This window comes from Aspergillus brunneoviolaceus (genome assembly GCF_003184695.1).
Source record: "Aspergillus brunneoviolaceus CBS 621.78 unplaced genomic scaffold BO95scaffold_96, whole genome shotgun sequence".
Taxonomy (NCBI): Eukaryota; Fungi; Ascomycota; class Eurotiomycetes; order Eurotiales; family Aspergillaceae; genus Aspergillus; species Aspergillus brunneoviolaceus.
Genome location: NW_020290826.1, coordinates 68418 through 87894, shown reverse-complemented (window position 1 = coordinate 87894; position 19477 = coordinate 68418). Strand labels below are relative to the sequence as shown.

At 52.4% G+C, this 19477-nt stretch overlaps 4 protein-coding genes across 4 annotated transcripts; 2 read left to right on the top strand and 2 right to left on the bottom strand.

Moving 5' to 3' along the window:
* Window positions 1–3390: 3390 nt before the first annotated feature.
* GbpA lies at window positions 3391–7364 on the top strand. The gene is made up of 4 exons (XM_025591978.1): window positions 3391–4368; window positions 4425–5348; window positions 5395–6117; window positions 6170–7364. The coding sequence occupies exons 1-4, from the start codon at window positions 3861–3863 to the stop codon at window positions 6949–6951; spliced, it is 2937 nt and encodes a 978-aa protein (XP_025437133.1). The 5' UTR covers window positions 3391–3860; the 3' UTR covers window positions 6952–7364.
* On the bottom strand, window positions 7316–9222 carry BO95DRAFT_400025 (FAD dependent oxidoreductase). Its single transcript, XM_025583835.1, has 6 exons — window positions 9049–9222; window positions 8311–8980; window positions 8119–8257; window positions 7924–8070; window positions 7552–7879; window positions 7316–7506 (listed from the first exon to the last, which is right to left on the bottom strand). The coding sequence occupies exons 1-6, from the start codon at window positions 9106–9108 to the stop codon at window positions 7447–7449; spliced, it is 1404 nt and encodes a 467-aa protein (XP_025437132.1). The 5' UTR covers window positions 9109–9222; the 3' UTR covers window positions 7316–7446.
* On the top strand, window positions 9223–12786 carry BO95DRAFT_424400 (FAD binding domain protein; the record flags this gene model as incomplete). Its single annotated transcript, XM_025584669.1, has 10 exons — window positions 9223–9360; window positions 9404–9579; window positions 9630–9990; window positions 10042–10098; window positions 10145–10299; window positions 10696–10870; window positions 10961–11324; window positions 11442–11669; window positions 11727–11809; window positions 11860–12786. The coding sequence occupies exons 1-10, from the start codon at window positions 9352–9354 to the stop codon at window positions 12784–12786; spliced, it is 2535 nt and encodes an 844-aa protein (XP_025437131.1). The 5' UTR covers window positions 9223–9351.
* A 2257-nt stretch (window positions 12787–15043) lies between these two features.
* On the bottom strand, window positions 15044–16810 carry BO95DRAFT_375114 (tannase and feruloyl esterase; the record flags this gene model as incomplete). The annotated part of the gene is made up of 1 exon (XM_025583128.1): window positions 15044–16810. The coding sequence occupies one exon, from the start codon at window positions 16808–16810 to the stop codon at window positions 15044–15046; it is 1767 nt and encodes a 588-aa protein (XP_025437130.1).
* Window positions 16811–19477: the final 2667 nt, after the last annotated feature.

Genomic DNA, 19477 nt, shown 5'->3' with positions numbered 1-19477 from the left:
TTCTGAAGAGCGGATCATCTGACTGATTATTTTCATAGCGTGTGATTCTGCTGATGATGCGCGGGACTTCGTTCTTGCTCATGCAACAGGCAATAGCATAGAAGTCATCATAGCGCTCAGAATTTGTTCCTGCTCGTGTAACGGGCACTACTCGAAGACTCATCATAGCGCTCAGTTCTCGTCCTTGCTGGTGCAACGGGCAATGCTTTAAAGATCCTGATAGCGCTCAGACTTCACTCTCGCTCGTGCAACAGACATGCACTTTAACAATTATCATGACGCTTGATCCTGCCGACACGCGGGACCTCTTTCATGTTGCTTGTGGACTGGCTAATCGCTGGAACAATCGACAATCGTCATGGCGCTCGAACCTGCCGACACGCGGAACCTGTCCTTGCTTCTAGATTAGGCACTGGTTAACCCGTCGATCCCATTTAGCAAGGCTGCCTTTCTTCCGTTTGTGTCCCAAGACCTTGGGGTGGTAGGTAAACACCCCAGACAGATAGAAGCCCCTCAGCCCAAAGGCATATTGGGAGGACTGGAGTTCGTGCCTCACAAGACTGTCCATACCGCCCGAGTAGACACTCCTTGGACCTGACTGCTGGTTCCCGCGACACCGCCATAAACGAGTAATCAGAGTGAGAGCAATTCATCATTTCATCCACCCGTTTCCAAATCTTGGAGGGTGGTTGGTTAACCATGCACACCCTGGACAGCTAGAAGGCCCTCAGCCTTAAGGCATCGGGAGGACCGGAGTCCGTACCTCACTAAACTGTCCACCGCGTACGCGGACCCTCCGTGGCCTTGGTCAAATAGTCCCGTGACATCACCCAGAAACGAGTGATCAAACTCAGCCTTTCTTTCTCTTGTATCCTAAGATTTTGGGGGCGGCTGGTCAGTCTTGCACACCCCCGACAGCGAGAAGCCCCTCATCCCGAAGGCCTGTTGGGAGGACCGAAGTCCGCGCCTCACAAGTGCTGTCCACCACGGGAGCAGTCCCCCACTGGGCCTGGTTACCTCCCGTGGCCGCGACCTTCGCGAAGAAACCAGTAAGCATGGTGGAGTAGGGCTAAGTGTATCCAATGTCAGTACTCGTACAATGACAACGCAATAGGTAGACTTGGAGTAGCGGTATTGGGTGCCGTGCTCGTGCCTATTCGGTAGATAGGGGACCCCTAGAACTGTTCCACAAGGCAGTCTGTCAGTCGTTGAGTTCAATTTGAGGCTCCGATGTGACAAGAACCAGAGATCTTAATAGTGTGGCTGTACATACGTGGGCTTTGCTTCAATCGTAACGCGACCGAGTAGGAAAGTCCAAGTTGCACCCCGTTGACGAAGGAACTTGGGACTCGGAACGATGGATCTGAAGGATGTTCTCGAGCCGGATTTGAGAGAAAAACGGTACCTAAAGTTGCGGGGCTGACAAGATTAGTTGGCAGCAACTTCTAGAAGACAGTGCAAAAAGTGTAAGATCATGGGACGATGGGAAGGCTCATAAAAATACAGGAACCGCTTTTCCTGACCAGATGTCTGTGCTAATGGAAGTATTGATTGTGGAAAGGTTGAATGATGTATTTGACAGGAAAGGACGCCAGGACATGAAGAGAGGTTGAATCGGGAAAGATTGTGTGGAAGTCCAAGGTGGAAGAACGAGAAAATGGAAGGAAAAGAACGTACCTGGAGGACTTACTTTACATGCACTATTCAGGTTTATCCATGAGACATGGTAACTTTTCAATAGAAGTGAGTTAGGCAGGTCTGATATGACGTGTTGAGCAGCCTTTTACCTTGTCAATCGATTTGGCAACTGACACGGGTTGGGCAAAGGACCTTTGCATGGCTTACTGGTGGATGTGACACTCTCTCTTAGGATACTCGGACATATCTAACCATAATATTAGCAGCAGGAAGAGGTTAAGTATGTGCCTTTGAATTGACTGGGTCTGGACGTGGAGGCGACTCCACGAAATGCTCACATGGCTCGAATCGCATACAGGTGTAGCGACAGGCTGGTTAGAATTCAGAATCGAGGATGTGGAACCGTGTGTATCAAGCTTAAAGCACGCGTTAGTCACGATCTTAAGTCAGTGATGCTCTTGAGAACGATCTGATGCTCGGAGTGAGAAGAGGCCGGTGGTCACTTAGCTGCACAGCTGTCTTCGTCGCGCTGTAGGACTCGATAGATGGAGGTCATAGTTGCAGCTCGGAAAATTCAAAGGACTCGGTGTATTTGGGCATATAGTGGATGGGAAGAAGAGATGGAGCAGTATAAGCACATGATGGGGAAAGGTGAGAGGGGAGAGATGAGAGGGGAGAGATGCGAGCAGGGGGGAGTTTGAGTCTGAGAATCCGTAAGTAGTGAGTAGTGAGATGTTGCGGACTCAGTATCGAAGAACCATTCGAGGCGGTGAGCAATATGCCACACTCAGGACCTCGTCACAATGGACTTGGTGATATCAGGGATGAATAGCAATGAGAGCGATCAGGGATGGGCGGGAGCAGTGATGTAAAGTATCACACAGTAAATCATTCAAAGACAGATCAGGTGCTCATGATCATGGAATCTACTCAGAAGAGCAACCAGCAGCAAATGCGCTGCCAGAACATACAATCGAAACTGACTACTTGGAGAATGAGGATCGTTAGACATAGCATGTACGGATACCTTCCACTACAAAGCCCATATGACTGTCAAGATAATCCGGTCATGCACCCCAACAGGTACGATGAATAGAGCAGTGGAAGTCCAGAGCATCAACCGCGCTTGACGCCAGACGATGCGACCGCCGCGGGGAATTGGGCTCCGCAACCTAGTCAGGAGTCGAGTTCAGGAACCGCCCAATCGGACTGACAAGGCGCAAAAGGATTACGGGGCAGCCTTTCCAGTTCCGTGGGATATCCACTCTTGTGGTGTTGTTCAGACCAGAGCCGAGGCAGTGTTGGTCCGAGCGAATTTGGGATTCAAGCGCGCCATGGCTATCAATGAGGCGGGGGCAGTGCTCTTATCTGCGTTTCTCGGAGAGGGGCAAGAAAAATCAGGGACATAGCCCCTCTCATGCAGTGCATATCGTGGAATTACGCCACGCGATCGCTTGCCTGGTTGGTCGCATGAATTGGATGACTACATCTAGTATACCTAAATAAGGTATTGGAGTAAGCCTCACAAGACGAGCCACATCAACAGGAACAAAATACAGTGGACATCATACCTTACTACTACTATGTAACCTAGATAGGTAAGTAGCAAGTTGGCCGAGGCGAGGATCCCCGGGGAAATGATCGGCAGCCACCTTGACGAATATGATAGGCCCAGCGCAGCCAAGCCAGATCACCACATCCGCCTAATGCGGCCCGGCGGTTTTGGTGCAGTGCCGCATCTCCAGACATCCCCTCCACCTCATCCTCCTAACAGGCCGCCTGCTGGTCCTTGCCCTGCTGTTTCAACTTGTCCGTGTTTCAGAGTATAGGAAAGACATTGGTTGTGGTTTTCGAGGCTTGAGTCAGCTTCATGGACTCGTTGGTTCCTCGAAAGTCGTTCTCCTGGAGGTGTGGCCATTGCACCGTCCACCTTCTTCATGTTGGGCTGAAGTGGCGGTGAATCTATGGCTTCACTTTGACAACCGACGGGGAAAAGAACCAACCACTCACTTCACTACCTGTCGCCCTGTCATAGGTCTCCAACTCAGTGCTATCGACGATAGCCTGCCTGGCTTCACCTCGGCGATTTTCGCTGCCCAGCGAACGTCTGACACAGTATAATAACCATGGTCCACGGCCAACAATCCCCAGACTTAATTCTCCTACACACACTTGACTGACTGTTGAAAGATCCGAACTTGTGATTCTTTAACACCCTCCACATGCTTCCAATCGTCGTGAAGCTGCTATCACCACTACTCAAACCTTTGCGCAGCATGGACTGCTCGATGACTCGCCCATCGGCGACATCTCGATTTCCTTTCTTCCCGTTCTCGCTATGGTCGAAGAAGCCACAGCAATCAGTATCAACACAAACACAGACACAGGCTCAGACCCAGACACAAACCCCACAATCAGCGAAGATGCGACCGCAGCTTCAGATTCAGACCTCAACACCGACACAAACCCAGCTTCCACCCTCCCCACCCGATACACCCGTCATGGTCGAACACCCTCAGCAAACCGCTGAGGAGCTGGCGGAGCGCGACCACCAGGATCGCGAAACTGCGCGACAGGAAGCTCTTGACGAGCTAGACAGTCTTGTCGGCCACGAGAACGTCAAGCGCCAGTTGCGCGGTGTGCAGACTTGGGTGCAAATCTGTCGGCGACACGGTCGTGACCCCAAAAACGAATGGTACAACATGGCCTGTGTGGGTAATCCAGGCACGGGTGAGTTGTCACTTATCATCTGGTTGAGTCGTTCGAGTTGTCGCTGACCCTTCTAGGCAAAACTACCGTCGCCCGCATCTACGCAAAGATGCTCTATGCTCTTGGGATCTGCGACTCACAAGCTGTGTGTGAGACGACTGGACTCGACCTCGCCAGCCAGGGACCGGACGAAGTCAAGCAGATGATTGACCGTATCGCTGACGTGGATTCGTTGGCCCACACAGCGGGTGTTCTTATCGTCGACCAACCACACATGCTGGGAGAGTCTATCTCACCCCAAGCAACAGAGCAGATTCTTGCAAGTGTCTTGCAGGCTCTCGAGCGCAAGAAAGGCCGCATAGTGGTGATCTTCTCTGGCGAGGAGTCAGCGCTAACGACCTTCCTGCGCGATCACCCGCGTCTGCAGCAACGGATCTGCAGCACATTGCGGTTCTATGACTTTGATCGTAGCGACCTCGCCCAGCTTCTCGCTCGTCGCATTGTAATCGAGTACCAGGGTCGCATGCAGGTTGAAGGTGGTCTCGAGGGCCCCTATGTTCAGGCAGCAGCTCGAAGACTGGCGCGCGGGCGCGCCGTCTTGGGCTTCACGAACGCCCATGCCGTGCGTGAGCTGGTGAAGACGGTCGCGCAGCGCCAGGCTCACTGTCTAGCGGATCAGCAAGACAGCGGTATGGATGAAGTAGACTACTTCTTCTTCTCCAAGGACGATCTGCTGGGCCCACGACCAGAGCAAACACGCGCCCACAGCGAGGCATGGGCGGCTATGCAGAAGCTTGTCGGTCAGGACTCCCTGCAGATGTCCATCAACGAAGTGTTTGATGTGACCGAGGAGAACTACCACCGGGAGGTTCGCAATCAGCGTCGTCTGCCTCTCAGGGTAAATCGCATGTTTGCGGGGCCACCAGGCACCGGAAAGAGCACGGCAGTTCGGTTATATGCGCAGATACTCCTCGAGTTGGGACTGTTGACAAATGGAGAGGGTAAGTCAAGTTTTTGATGCAAATGATATGTACTAACATGTCATAGTTCGGGTCAAACCCTGGTCAGCTCTCTCGCAACTCGATGCAGACAGTATCCGCACTCTTGTCGAGAGCAACAACGGGAATGTCCTTGTCATCGACATTGATGCCGACCGCCAAGATTTGTCTCGGGGTCAGACTGCGCTGGACGCGACTGCCCTGGAGAACCTGTGGATTCCACGGGACAACCACTGCACTGTTGTGGTCGGTGCACACGATGCCGTCAGCCACATTCTGCATCAGACCGGATCGCGCTCACGTCTGAGTCGCGCTCTTGACACTCAGCTTGTGCGCTTCGCACCCCTTACACGCGATCATCTAGAAGAGCTCTTTCATAGCAAGCTCCGCGAGCAGGACTTGGACGTCACTCCCGACGCCTTTCAAGCCGCTTTGGACATGCTCGACACTGCCCGTATGCGCCAGGACTTTGACCACGCCCGTGCCGTCGAACATCTTCTGGCAGCGGCGCAGTATCACTTTGAGCGACGCACCCGGGTCGGCGCAAAGGGCGAGTCAATTCCTCGTATACTTGAAGGAAAAGACTTTAACCCCGAGCTGGTCGGCGGTACACCCGCCTTGGGCTTCCGCGAGGAGCTACGCCATTCCATCGTCCCTGACGATATTATTTCTGTTCTGAAGCGGTATCACCACGAGATGAAGATCGCCTGGATGCAAGGGCTAAACCCGGGCAAGCGGATGCCTTGCGGATTTGTGTTCAAGGGAGCATCTGGTGAGTTTCCTACCCAATACTGATCAGATGTGAATACTAACAATGTTTGTAGGCACAGGAAAAAAGACTGTCGCCCGCGAGCTTGGGACCCTCTACTACAAAATGGGGGTGTTGTCTCATGGTGAGCTGGTGCCCTGTTCGATTGCCGATCTGCTCGCTCCGCACATGTATCCCACCGCGATTCGCGCAAGGGCCCAACTCGACCGTAGTCGCGGTCGGGTTTTGTTTATCGAGGATGCGCATCGCTTGGGCGAGGTGGAGGGACCCACGAAGCATGCGGTGGATGAGTTCGTCTACCAACTCCCTCGGTATCTGGATCAGACCGTGGTGGTACTGGCTGGACCCGCCCAGGAGATGGACCAGATGCTCGCCAATCGACCCCGCCTGGCAGCATTGTTCCAAGAGGAAATTATTTTCCGCAACCCGACCCCCAGAGAATGTCTGAGACTGCTGGATCGACGGTTGACGGAGCAGAAGGTCCCCGGGCCTCGACTCTACTTGACCGACCCTCGCACCCCGAGCCATCGTGAGTTCACCCGTGCCATCCAGATTCTTTCAATGTTCCCGTGTTGGAGCAATGCGCGGGATATTGAGGTTTTGGCTCGCTGGATGGTGGCAGCGTGTGTCAAGGACCTGTCGTTGGAGGGGGTTGGTGACAAAGAGTTGGACAAGATTCAGTTGGGTGAGGAGCAGGCAATGGGGGCTATGGTCAAGTTGTTCAGCTTGAAGCGAGATCGACTTCGATTCAACCAGGACCCCAAAGCCCGAGCTCTGCCTCGAATCTTGTCCCAACCCCGGTTGACCGATCGGACGGGAGTGAAATTTCCCGTCTAGAGAGTGAGCATGCGGAACTGAAGAGGGGATGATTGTGGCGGCCTCAGGCTGTCGGCATGCAGGCACGCAGGCACGATGTACGGGCGCCGCGACTCAGGGAGCTTTCGAATTGGGAAACCACCACAACTCCGGTGCCCGGCGGGACTCGGGATGGATTTGTATAGTATAGTCACGGTCGCTACCGGACGAAAGTCGCTCCTTACCTATCTTTCCTTTGTTTGATTTCCTATGTCCTGTTCTGTTTTGGCATTTCTTTTGTATGACGGTCTCCTTGATGGATGACCTGGCTTGATACACGCTTTTGAATACTGTATATAATATAGGCATTTGTGCATCATCTTTGTTTTTGACTTGAAGTCAACATAGTTCAAATTTTGAAAGACTCTCTTCTTCACTCATGGTGCTTCTAACTGTTCAGACCACAAGCATTCAAGTCTTAATGTTCACTATCTACTTCCAAATATATATTCTGAACCTTGTGAGTGTGACCTATACTCATAGCCTTGCTTCGCGGATCTCCGTATCTTTCTCGCAAAAACTCCAATTCCGATCCACCTACTTCCGTCAGTTTTACATCTTGGTGGTCCAATGACTACTCACATCTGCAATATGATCATAGCCCAGCAGCTTCGGGGCCAAGCCGGGGTCTCTCCATGCCAAAGCCTCACCCTCCGGAGTGGGCACCATCCGCATCTTGCGGTCGCGTTCCTCCTGCTCCGGCCCATCGTCCAAGTGATACAGATACTGCTGTACGTTTCCCCTCTCCACCACCATCTTGGTTCTCTGTTTTCGACATTTCTCAAACACAGCCAACGCATGGCGTTTCGCCTCTAGGAATGCGGGTGAGGTCTTATCGATCGAAGGATCAGACGGTAGGCGCGAGAGACACTCTCCAAGGACAGCACCGTCTTCAAATGCCATTCCGGCCCTGGGCTCGTTAGCGTTGTCTTCGCAGCATGAGAGGCGACGTACCCTGACGCAAGGTAAGGCAGTGTTGCATGCACTGCATCCCCAAGCATAATCCACGAACCTGAAGGATGGGCCCAGTCGCAGTCGCCAAATCGAATACACAGACGCCACTTCTGGACTGATTGGCACAGTTTGAGGAGTTTTTGGATCCTGTTTCTTAGTGCTGGTTCGCATTGTTGGCGGACCGAAACAGCTCACCTCGGATCCCACCCTTCGAACAAACCACACATTTCCTCCACGTTTCCTTCGACCGTGGTGGCCAGCGATTCCTCGGGGATATCATCCGGTACGAGGAGGACCATGTTGAACAGTTCGCCTTGGCGAAGGACGTAGTTGACTGTGCTCGTTAGATTGTCTTGGCCAGAGTTTCGCTTTACTAGGAACACATACCTGCATGTTTCCCCGGTCCCAACCAATAGTTCACCTGGGGATTGACAACGAAGTCCCTCAGCTCTTCATCCTGCAACATCTTCTCCGTATCCAGCAGCAAGCGATACGCAAGATCCCCTGTCTTGACGGGTGGGTCATGGCGCTGCAGCATTCTCTCACTCAGGGTCCCAAATACTCCATCGGCGCTGATCACCAAATCCCCGATCCATTTTCGTCCATCTGCTGCAACGACAGTGGCAGTATTGCTCCAGTTCTCTGACTTATCGGTAGAAATAACCTCCGGCACAACATCCACCACCCTCGCTCCACAAGTGACTTTCACCCCAAGTTCCTCCGCTCTCTCCAATAAACATCGCTGGAGATCTGCGCGGTGGAAATCACGATACCACGTCCCGGGATACTGCGATTCGGAGGCGTGGAAGTCTAGGCTGCTGATGATCTCGCCTTTCCAGTGGAGGAAGTTGCAGACGCGGGGGGAGGTCATGTGCGGGGTGAGACGGGGAAGAAGTCCCCAGTGTGTGAGCACTCGGGAGCTGTTGGGCAGAACTTGAATGCCAGCACCAACTTCTCGGATCGATGAGGTCGCTTCAAGGATGTGTACCTTGTGTCCAGCAAGAGCGCAGGCAATGGCGGTGCCTAGTCCGGCAAGACCGGCACCGATGACGATTATCTAGAACCGCGGTCGCATCAGCCGTCATGTTCGGGAATGGGGTGGGATCGCGGGGAGGACTGTATTACCTCAAGAGAACACGTCTCCAGTCGAGTTTGTGGTTCTTTGACATGAATGGGAGGAGCCATGATGATTGTGGTCGCTTGTGTAAGTTGAGAAGATTGCTTGTGCACTTTGGGCTAGAAGTGCGACAATTATACCAGGGCCAAATGTGGTGAGGGTGGAGGTGACAAGAATGGGGGTGAAGTTGAATTGAGGACGGGTTATCTTATCGAGCCTATTTATAACTACTCTCACTACAATCTGCCGACAGGTCAACCAGAGCTCAACCGGTCGGACCATACAATCCTTACGCCATCATCATTATCATCATGTCTCGAGTAAGTTGACCCTTTGACTTCAGAACCCAAGCTAAGTTGTCAGTTTTCCCTTCAAGGTCGAACTGCATTAGTCACTGGCGGTGCACGCGGGTGTGGTCTGGCATTCGCACGCGGTCTGGCCGAAGCCGGTGCCAATGTGGCCGTCTTTGACGTGATTCCCCCCGAAGCAGAGTTCGAAGCTATCGCGACCGAGTGCGGCGTGCGTACTGCATACTACAAGTAAACACTCTATCCTTTACTGCAACAAGTGTCCATCGCTGACTACCTAGGGTGGATGTCTCCTCCGAAGAGTCCCTCGATGCCGGCTTTAAAGCCTTCCAAACAGACTTCAATAACGCTCTCGATATCTGTGTTCCTTGCGCGGGGATCAATCGTCACCAACCCTTCCTGGAGTTCACCTACGCGGACCACGCCGCTCTTCTCGGAGTCAACGTGTTGGGCGTGCACATGACGGCCCAACGCGCCGCAAGGCAAATGATCGCCAATGGAACACAAAAGGGCAGTATTGTCTTGGTGGCCAGCATGGCCAGCCACATCGCTGTGCGGTCGCAACTGTGCAGCGCGTATTGTGGTTCCAAGGGGGCCGTGAGAGCGATGTGTCCGGCCATTGCCAAGGAATTGGCCCAATATGTGCGCGTCTCCTGCAGGACTGCCAGAGTGAGCGAGCGCTGACGATGACAGAACATCCGAGTCAATTCGATCTCCCCGGGATATGTTCGCACGGAAATGACGGCTGCTGTAGGTGGGATCTCCGATAAGATAGCGACGAAGCTAACCGTGGCAGTTCCCCCACCTGGTCGAAGAGTGGAAACGCGATGCGATGAACGGTCGCCTGGCCGAGCCGGAGGATATCATGGGCGCATGTGTGTTCCTGGCTAGTGATGCTAGCTCGTATATGACTGGGGGTGATATTGTGGTCGATGGTGGTGTGACAAAATGGTAGTGTTCGAAGCATGGTTGACTGTGATAGCTACTCTACTCGATAGCAAGCTACGAGCTAAGATAGTGGATCGGACTGTGCTTATCGCGGTCGCAAGCAATAACAAAGGTGGGGGTGGGGGTCGGTCTTCTTCCCGAATCTCCAACAATACTCCGCACACCAACTCGACTCAGCCGGACTAAATATACTCGGTGTTCAGCTTCTGAATATTCTCTATCTCGATAGTATCTTTGAATAGCGACAAGATGACTCCTCCAGAATCAACCACGGTAGTGATAGTCGGGGCTGGTCCCTCTGGCTTGATGCTGGCGTATTTCCCCCTCTTTCTTTTCTTCCCGCTTTCCCCTCATACACTCTTCCCATCTTCGCTCCAGCTGCAATTTAACAACAGACAGGTGTAATCTCCTTCGTTACGGCACTCCTGTCCTTCTTCTCGATGACCGTCCCGATCAGACCTCGACTGGCAAAGCGGACGGGTTGCAGCCGAAAACTATCGAAACGCTGAAACAGCTTCGTCTTGCCGATCCGTTACTGCGACATGGCGCCAAGGTCTACGACATCTCATTCTGGGTATTTCTCCCATTGCGTTCACCCTCTTCTCCCCTGTCCTATTCCCATGGATCATATCCATACACACTCACTAACCACTCCCTCACACAGGACTCCACACCCACGCAACCCCTCCGTCGCACCGGCCGCAAGATCCACTACCCCGACCACCTAGTCGGAGCCCCCGATCCGTACATTCTGCTAGCCCACCAGGGCATGCTGGAGGACGTGTTTATCAAGGACATCGAAAGCCGAGGAGGATCAGTCTCGCGGAACAGTGAATTCGTGGACGTGCAGAAAGACGAGGCGGGCGACCTCAAAGTCACGTACAAGGAACTGACCACGGGGGATGAGCGCGTCGTCTACGCAAAATACCTGGTTGGATGTGATGGCGCCCGGTCGAAGGTGCGGGACTTCATTCCCGATGCGCAGTTGGAGGGCGAGAAGACGAATGCTTCGTGGGGAGTGTTGGATGGTATGTTTCGAGCTCTACCTGGCGTTCGATTGTCGGAAGCTTGGTGCTTTAGTCGTTCGTTTGGTTTTTGAAAGTATCTGGGTGCTTTTAAGCTGACTTCGCTGCTATGATTGACAGGTGAGATTGAGACTACCTTCCCTGATCTCTGGAGCAAAGTCGCCGTCCGGTCCCACACAGCCGTTTCGATCTTGTGGATTCCTCGCGAACGCAACATGACTCGACTATACGTGGAGTTGAGTGCCACCGATGGTGAGCGGGTGCCCAAGTCCATGGCTACACCGGAGTATGTCATGGCTCGAGCGCGGGAAGCCATGAAGCCCTTTCCGCTAGAATGGAAGAGTATCGGTATGTTGTTGCATTCCTGTTCTAGCTAGACGGTAACGAAGACTGACCGCGGTGTAGAATGGTTTGGCAATTACATAGTCAACCAGCGTGTCGCGCGCAAATTCTCCGATCCAGACAATCGCATCTTCATTGCCGGTGATGTATGTCTCCCATTCCTTAATGCAGCCAACATGTACTAAGACAACTCTAGGCTGGTCATGTCCACTCTGCTCTTGCCGCACAAGGCGCCAACACCAGCATGCACGACTCTCTCAACCTCGCCTGGAAGATCAATCTCCATTCCCGCGGTCTCGCTACGAACAATCTCCTATCCAGCTACTCCACCGAACGTCGAAAGATAGCCAACGACCTGATTGCTTTCGATGCCAGCCATGTCGCTGCTTTTGAACAGGGCGAGGCCGCTCTCGCCCGCAACTTCGATGAGAATATTCGGTTTATTGCCGGGTTTGGGGCAGAATACTTTCCAGGAGACTTGCTCACGAAGAGATGGGAGGGCACACAACCCCAAAACGGACACACTGGCCCCGGTTTAGGAAGGGTGAAGCCCGGTTCTCTCCTCCCACCTTCTCTCGTGACGAGGTATATCGATGCAAACCCCGTGCCAGTGCAGTTGGATATTCCTCTCCTTGGTCAATTCCGGGTGTACCTGGTTGTCCCAGATATCCGGAGTGAGAACGACTTTCTGCAGAATTTCTGTGAGGAAGTGCTGGCTGAGGGAAGTGCATTGACTACGACAACCACAAAGGCAGCCCGGAGCTATGCAGGCAGTGAACGGAAGCAGGCGACAGATGATGTGTACGTGGGCCATGCGCGGTATACGGCGGTTTCGCAGGTCGCAACCTTCGCCTTGCTCACCACGGCCCCACGCGAAAGCTTCGAGCTGGAAGATCTACCTGATGTGTTGAAGCAGAGTCGTTGGACTGTGTACCTTGACGAAGCGGGCGGGGAGAAGGGCGGATGTACCAGGAGGTGGTTGGGGGAGGCGGATGCGGCGCAGACGGCGGTGGTCATTGTGAGACCGGATGGGTATGTTGGAGCTGCGTCTTGTTGGAGTGAGCCTGATGGAACGCAAGCTGCTCGATGGGTCAATGAATACTTTCAAGGGTTTGTGATTTAAACTTTACACTGGATAAATACTATGCAGGATGCATTTGAGTACCGACAGTCAAACCTAGAAGATCGAATCTATTGGACTATTAACTACCTTGATCAATGCTTCTTGATATGCCGAAGTGCCTCAAGCAGCTCTTCGTGTTGACGTTGGAACTGTTGCTGCAATTGCTGCTGGAGCTGCTGCTGGAGCTCCTGGATTTGCTGCCGCTGCTGCTGAAGGATCTGCAGCTGAAGCTCCTGGATTTGCTGCTGGACCTGCTGCTGTGGTTACTTTGGTTGCTGTGGCTGTGGATGCCCCTGCAGCCGCAGCAGCCGCTGCCGTCCCTGGAAGACAAGAAGTTAATATAAGGATCCAGCTTGAATCACAGTATGGACTTACCAGTTCAAGAGTCCCTAAATATCTGAGTTGGATCGGGCACTCCTCTTGTACATGATCGCGTGAATAGCAATAAGAACATTTCTTCTTCTACAGTATAGCCATATGCATGTTACCAAGGCACGTACAAAAGGGGTGACTCAGGGGCCGCCTGACTGACCTGCACCTTGGAGGTGCTGCTGCTGCTGCCCTTGTTATTGTTGTTGTTGTTGCTGTTGCCGCCGCCGCTGTCGCGGCGAGGGGGGAGGAGAGGAGCGCGGGGAGACATGATGGTGATGATGATGGTGATGATGCCGATGGGATGGAGAAGGAGGATGATAACGACGATGAGAGGAGTGATGCTAATGCTGAGGATGAAGATGACGGTGACGATGACGGTGACGGTGACGATGACGATGATGCTGAGGAGGAGGAGGAGGAGGAACGATGATAATGATGATGGTGATGATGATGGTGATGAGGAGGATGAAGAGGAGGAGAAGAGTGGGAAATGCAAGGTGCGAAAGCCCCGGGGGAGCCAGCCTTCATCTCTCTTGTCACTGACAAGCGAGCTCCACCCGCCTACTAGCAGTTCACTCTACGAATCACCCTCCCCCTACTCACTCCCCGATCGTCAGCTTCGACTCGAAAGGGAACAGTATGTTAACTTTGCCTCTGCTTCCAAGATAGGCTGCTACCTAACAAGAAGGTTTTTGATCTCCTCTCGTGGCGTTGCACTGAGAAGACAGTAGCTCGATTTCAGTGAAGGCTCTCGCCAGAAGGCTCCGCAATATCTCGTCAGTGTTGTCTCGCCAGCCTCTTGAGCCAAAGCCTCTCTGAAGAGCTGTGTAGCCTAGCACACTGTCATCAGCTTCAGACTAGGCGTATTTTCTCCAAGTGCGACACTGCCCTGATCAAAGCCATGCTAATGAATGTTTTCTGCTAGGTGAATCTCAGCTTTTCCCACGTCTAGACGAACCGAGACAAGAGACCGAATCCAAGAGCGAGTACCAGTGAGTCGAGGGGTTGTCGGACAGACGCGAGTGGAGGAACAACAAAGGATTTGATCGCAGATGCAGCTCTTTTCTTTGCGTGCCTGAAGATCCCCAGCGAACTTGGTATTGTAGGTGACAGGCGAACAGACGCACCTCCACCGGACACACTTGCGCTTACTCCAAGCAATCATTCATCACGCGCGAGGCATGGACCAGACTGTCTTCAAGCGGCATCATCATGTCTGTTGGTCGAGACTTGTCATCATGACTGCGTGATCACAGTCGTTACTGAACAGAATTGCTATGGAATCTTCAAATCTCTCCAATTGGTCTTCGCCAGCTAGGAACTAGGTTCATGTCTTCGTGTTCATGCGCTGATCGAAGTCTTTTCTTCTTCTAGGTCCAATGTCATCCGACTCGCGCACCACTGAGAGCTTGGCGGGAAAGTCGATGGGCGAAAGGACAGAGTGATAGAACAACCACAGGCACGAAATGAGACAAGACCTTCGTCTGGAATGCAAAGAGCATCCAGTGCATTAATTCGGGAGACCCTTCTTTTTGACAGCCGAGTGTTGTCTCTGTGAGTCCAGCTCCGAAGTCACCACAATGGCTGTCGCTCTCGTTGTGTATGCTGACATGGCTCTGTGTGCAGTACATTAGTTTTGGTATCTAGGCTACTCAAACGTCACTATACAGTCTTTTCTATTGTGTTCGGTCTTAGTATACATATAACAGTTCAACTGATTCGAGCATCATCCCTGGCTGAAGCCTCGCGCTCAACTTCCATTTCTTTGTGGGAGCAAATATATCTTCGGTCCATCTCACAAGAGCTAACAAAGTCATGCCCGAACAAATGGGACGATATTTGTCCGGTATAATACATGTTTCAAATCCCGCCAATCTCCTTTAAGCTAATAAACTGGCATGACATAGGCGGTGAGATTCCACAGCATAGCGCTGACGGAGCTGGCGTTCTCTTCGCAGATCATCGTGTTGTTGTCCTTCCAATACGGGCGTGATGGCCAGGTGCAAATCTTCTGGACCTCACCCTCATTGGCGCCAGACTGCACGGTGGCGTTGATAGTGGTGGGCACGACATCCTCCTCTACCCACTGAATCATATGGGCAAAGTTGTCGCGCGGAAATCCGGCATTGGGCTGCTCAGCGTTGATGGCGCAATGGGCAGCGCCAGGGACGAGATAGAACCGGTACCAGTCGTTCAACTGCTCGTTGCCCTCCGAAAATGAGAGTTCCGGATACAAGACCTTGCGGACCGATTCGTGGTAATGGATGGAACCAGTCGGTGGTACACTGCTATCTGCCTCGCCGTGAAAATGCAGCAGGCGGCCTCCCTTGGAGTGGAAGGGAGTCAGGTCTGGCAAGGTAGTTTGGAGAGAGTCCATATAGAGGGTCATGCCCTCAACTATCCAGGCCTTCAGGTCGTCGTTTGTCACACCAGTCATGTCCAGCTCCGTGACATTTTGCCAGTGGAGGAACTTCGTGACCCATTCTCCGTTTGAGTTGGGGGAGGTGATAGTCCATGACTCGGTAGTGCTGTCCCAGACGGTAGTGTCACCGAAGCCGGCGGTGGGCTGAAAGGGGAAGTAGACGAGGTTGCCGTCGGAGTCTTTCAGTCCAGTCAAAAGATCTTGAATCACTGCGATGTCTTTGGCACTGATGGTTCCGTTCTGCGCTGGAGTGACCGAGGACGACTGCCTCTTTCTCTTCTTCCCGTACCCCAACCCCAGACTGGTGGTAGAGCCCTCAGCACATGAGTAGGATTTACCAAGCATGGTTGAGATGTCGAAGTTCTGGAAGCACAGGTCGCTGCGCGCGACTACTCCATCTACCTTGCCATCCATGCCGTCACAGGCATTGATGGTGGCGTTGATGACTGTTTCAAACACGCACGACGGAGGATAATGGCCCATAGTCTGGATCTGCACTGGAGCAGCGATGTGGTTCACCTGCTGCTGAGCATAACGCATGGCGGGGGCTCCCGCCACAATACCGTCGTACAACTCTGGGGCCCGTTGTGCCTGGCTTATCGCCTCTCGTCCACCTTCAGAGCACCCGATGAAGTAGCTGTACAGCTTTGTGGTGTTGGTTCCAACGTCGAAGAAGTTGTTGGTCAAGGCCTTGCCGATTTGAGTCATCTCAGCTATGGCTCGATAACCCCAGTTATAGATGGCCGGCCAGTTCGCAGTACCGTTACCCAGAATCACCACATCATCGAAGTCAGTGCCGCCCCAGTGGGGAAAGCCTCCATCTGTGTAGCCGGTGGCGGCGCCAAAGGCAACGCCGCCCGCCATGTCGGCCCCTCCGGAGCCGTTGTTGATGGTATAGGCTGCACCTCCTGTAGCCAAGAACCGGTTGGCGAAGCTGTCCGGGTCTGGCATCCAGTACTGTACCACGATCCGATCATCCGCGTTCTGATGGTTGTAGGCAAAGGATACTTCGCAGAAGTTGATGGTCATGTCCTCCCAGAAGGTAGCATCGGAGACAGAGTAGTTGCGGTAGATACTGGCAGTCACTGAACTAGTGTCGATAGTAATACCAGAAGGAATGTCATCGCTCGAAGTTGGCAGGACAGAGGTCACATAGTCGGTTGTGCAGACACTGCTCAGCGACGAGGCAGTGGCGACGCCGAAAAACGCAGCCGCAACCACGCTGTACATGGCGAATAGTACTCGAGGTAGCAAGATAGATAGGAAGGTAGATCGGTCGTGCGAGGCAGAATCGATTGCTTGATGATTCTTCCTGGATCAGGTAGAGAAGCAGGGCATTTATCCATGCTTCGAGAATCTTTCTATCCCGTTGCCTCGTGCACATACAACAATCTAATCAATATACGTACGTCCACTGTGGACCATTACGTATACCCCATAATCTGCTTCTACTAAAGTGAAACACGAATGTGCATCACTTGTAGCCCTAGTGGGGAAGATGACCCACTGTCAAGTCCCGGACGGGTCTTTGCTATCCATTGGTGGTACGCACAGCTTGTTACATCGAGAACACCTCAAGCAGTATCTCTCTTGCTCACCCCTCGAGCTTATAAAAGACCACGTGTCCACAGTACGTTCGATTCTCTCTTCCCCGGCCAAAGCCATGAATCCTGTATCCCATTCTTACGGAAGACATCAATTCCTGGGATATACGCCAAGGGCCGAATCGCCGGGCGTACGTGGCGCGGGAATAAGTAAGGGAGCCATGATTGATAGGTCCGCCGGAAATCAGTCTTGAGGAACTCGGGGTTAAGCAGGTTATCTGGGTCGGCCTTATCGGATCTATCGGCTGTATCGGATCAGGATGCTGAATACAGGCCAAGTGTCGGAGAACGGGCCGAGGACTTCGGGGCATGAAACCTGCTACATTACTTGTCGCAGCGTCAAAGCGCACCTCGGCAGGAAGTGGATGGGCGCGGTGACGAGAAATTGTGGCTCCTGGAATCTATCATGGATTTGTTCAGCTGATTCCTGTTTCGGCCGTTTCCAGTCGATCAGCTCTCAAACCCCCAGTATCGTGGCAGGTTTCATTTTAAGAACGATCGTCCTTTTACTCGCTCTCGGCCACATGTCTTTCTCATCTTGTGATATTTCGGTATTTCTTCCCTTGATTCTGATTTCCAATACCCGGCCTACCAATCCATTGAAGTTGAAGTCGGTATTCTCTACATAGATAGGTTCTAATATCCTAGGGAAACAGACTTGCAGTGGCCAGACCTCAGTCCATAGATCGATTTGTCTAATTGATAAAGAAGTTATGGCCACTATGGTGGGCCGCAGCACTTTCTCGGTGCTGCTTTGCTGGGGCCCAGTCCTTTTTCTCCCCAGCACACTAACAATTCCAAGCGAGAATCTTTGTGTTCTTGCAAACTTTGATAGATCGGGAAACATAGAGGATCATCTTCCAATGGTAAATTCAAGAGCCTCTGAAGGTCTATTCACTACAGAACTCAGCTCTTAACGAAAACATCCTGTGTCCGACAAAGGTTGAGTCTTTTGCGTGTGCGACCTTCATAGAACATTAATCCCTCTACGGGAGGATGCTCACTCTGACTGCAACCAAAGCAGCCCCTGATATAGACGCTCTTCCGGAGGCAGACAAACAACGCAATCTTAGAATAAAGTGAAAATTTTGAACCAGAAGATCGTCTTCGTCTCTTGTCTTATGACAGAGAACGAATATAAGAAGTTATTGTCAATGAAATAGCTACGGAAACATTTTGGCTCGTCTTGCGAATTTTGTATGTATGGGAATGCGTATACATAATACATTATCGGGGCCTAAACGCAGACAATTAGCTACGATGGCTTCCAGATCCCATAAGCTCTTCTGCAACTCCTGGCTGACGTTCCTCACAACATTGCAGAGGTAGTTGTTCATCTCAATGCTGGAAACCGGTCTTTCGGTCTATAGCGTTGTAACCTTTCTGAATTCCAGCCGTTTAGGGTCGAGTGGAGATGAGTGGATTATATAGGTACGGCCCTACTTTGTGATCTGCCGGCTGACTGCGGACAGCACGAGCTGTCAATCAGATGGATGCGGGTTGTCGCTCGCACCCCGCGGATTCCGAGTCTTCTCGAAGTCGGTTGTATTGAGGCTATAGAAAAAGAGCATCAGGGAGGCATTAACGAGAGAAGATTAGCATCTGCAGTTCAAGTAAAATTCATGCACAAAACTATATTCACTTGAGTGGGAAGACAACATTCCCACAGCCACGATCTGACGTCTTAGGCGGTCACGCTTCTACTTCACACAGCTCAGGTCGTTGGTTCATGGTACCACAATCTCTCTGCCAATCGTCTTATCAAGCTGAAGTTCCATAGAAACACTCTATCGACTACTGTCTTTACCGACAAACTCGCAACAAAGTACCATGGCCATCCCCTCAATCCGCACAAGGGGGGGCTGTGGCGGTGAGGTCGGAAGCGGTGGACAAACACAGTCGCGATGTTTAGTTATGCGCATTTGGGCTTCCGAGTTGTCGAGGAGATTCGGGCGGGGGAAATTAGAGGCCGGTGGGCGGCGTTGCATGCGATAATTGATGACTCTCGTTCATTTCTTCTCTCGCTCGTCGCTTCCTCTCCACCTCCACCTTTCTACCCAGGCCTCGCCCCATCGATCTTATCGCAAAGGCTTGACAACTCTTAAAGCCAGCTGAATTGTGGATCTCCCGCTGGCCGTCTGCCATTCAACCAATAAGACTCGTCCGAGCCGATCGATCGCTTGTTTTTGCCGGTGCAACTCGGGGAATTTCTACCGACGGCAATGGAATTTCCTTCGTTCCTTCAAAAAGGGGCCGTTGTCTTGTCTGGTTTCCACTTCTGATGGGCTGCGTC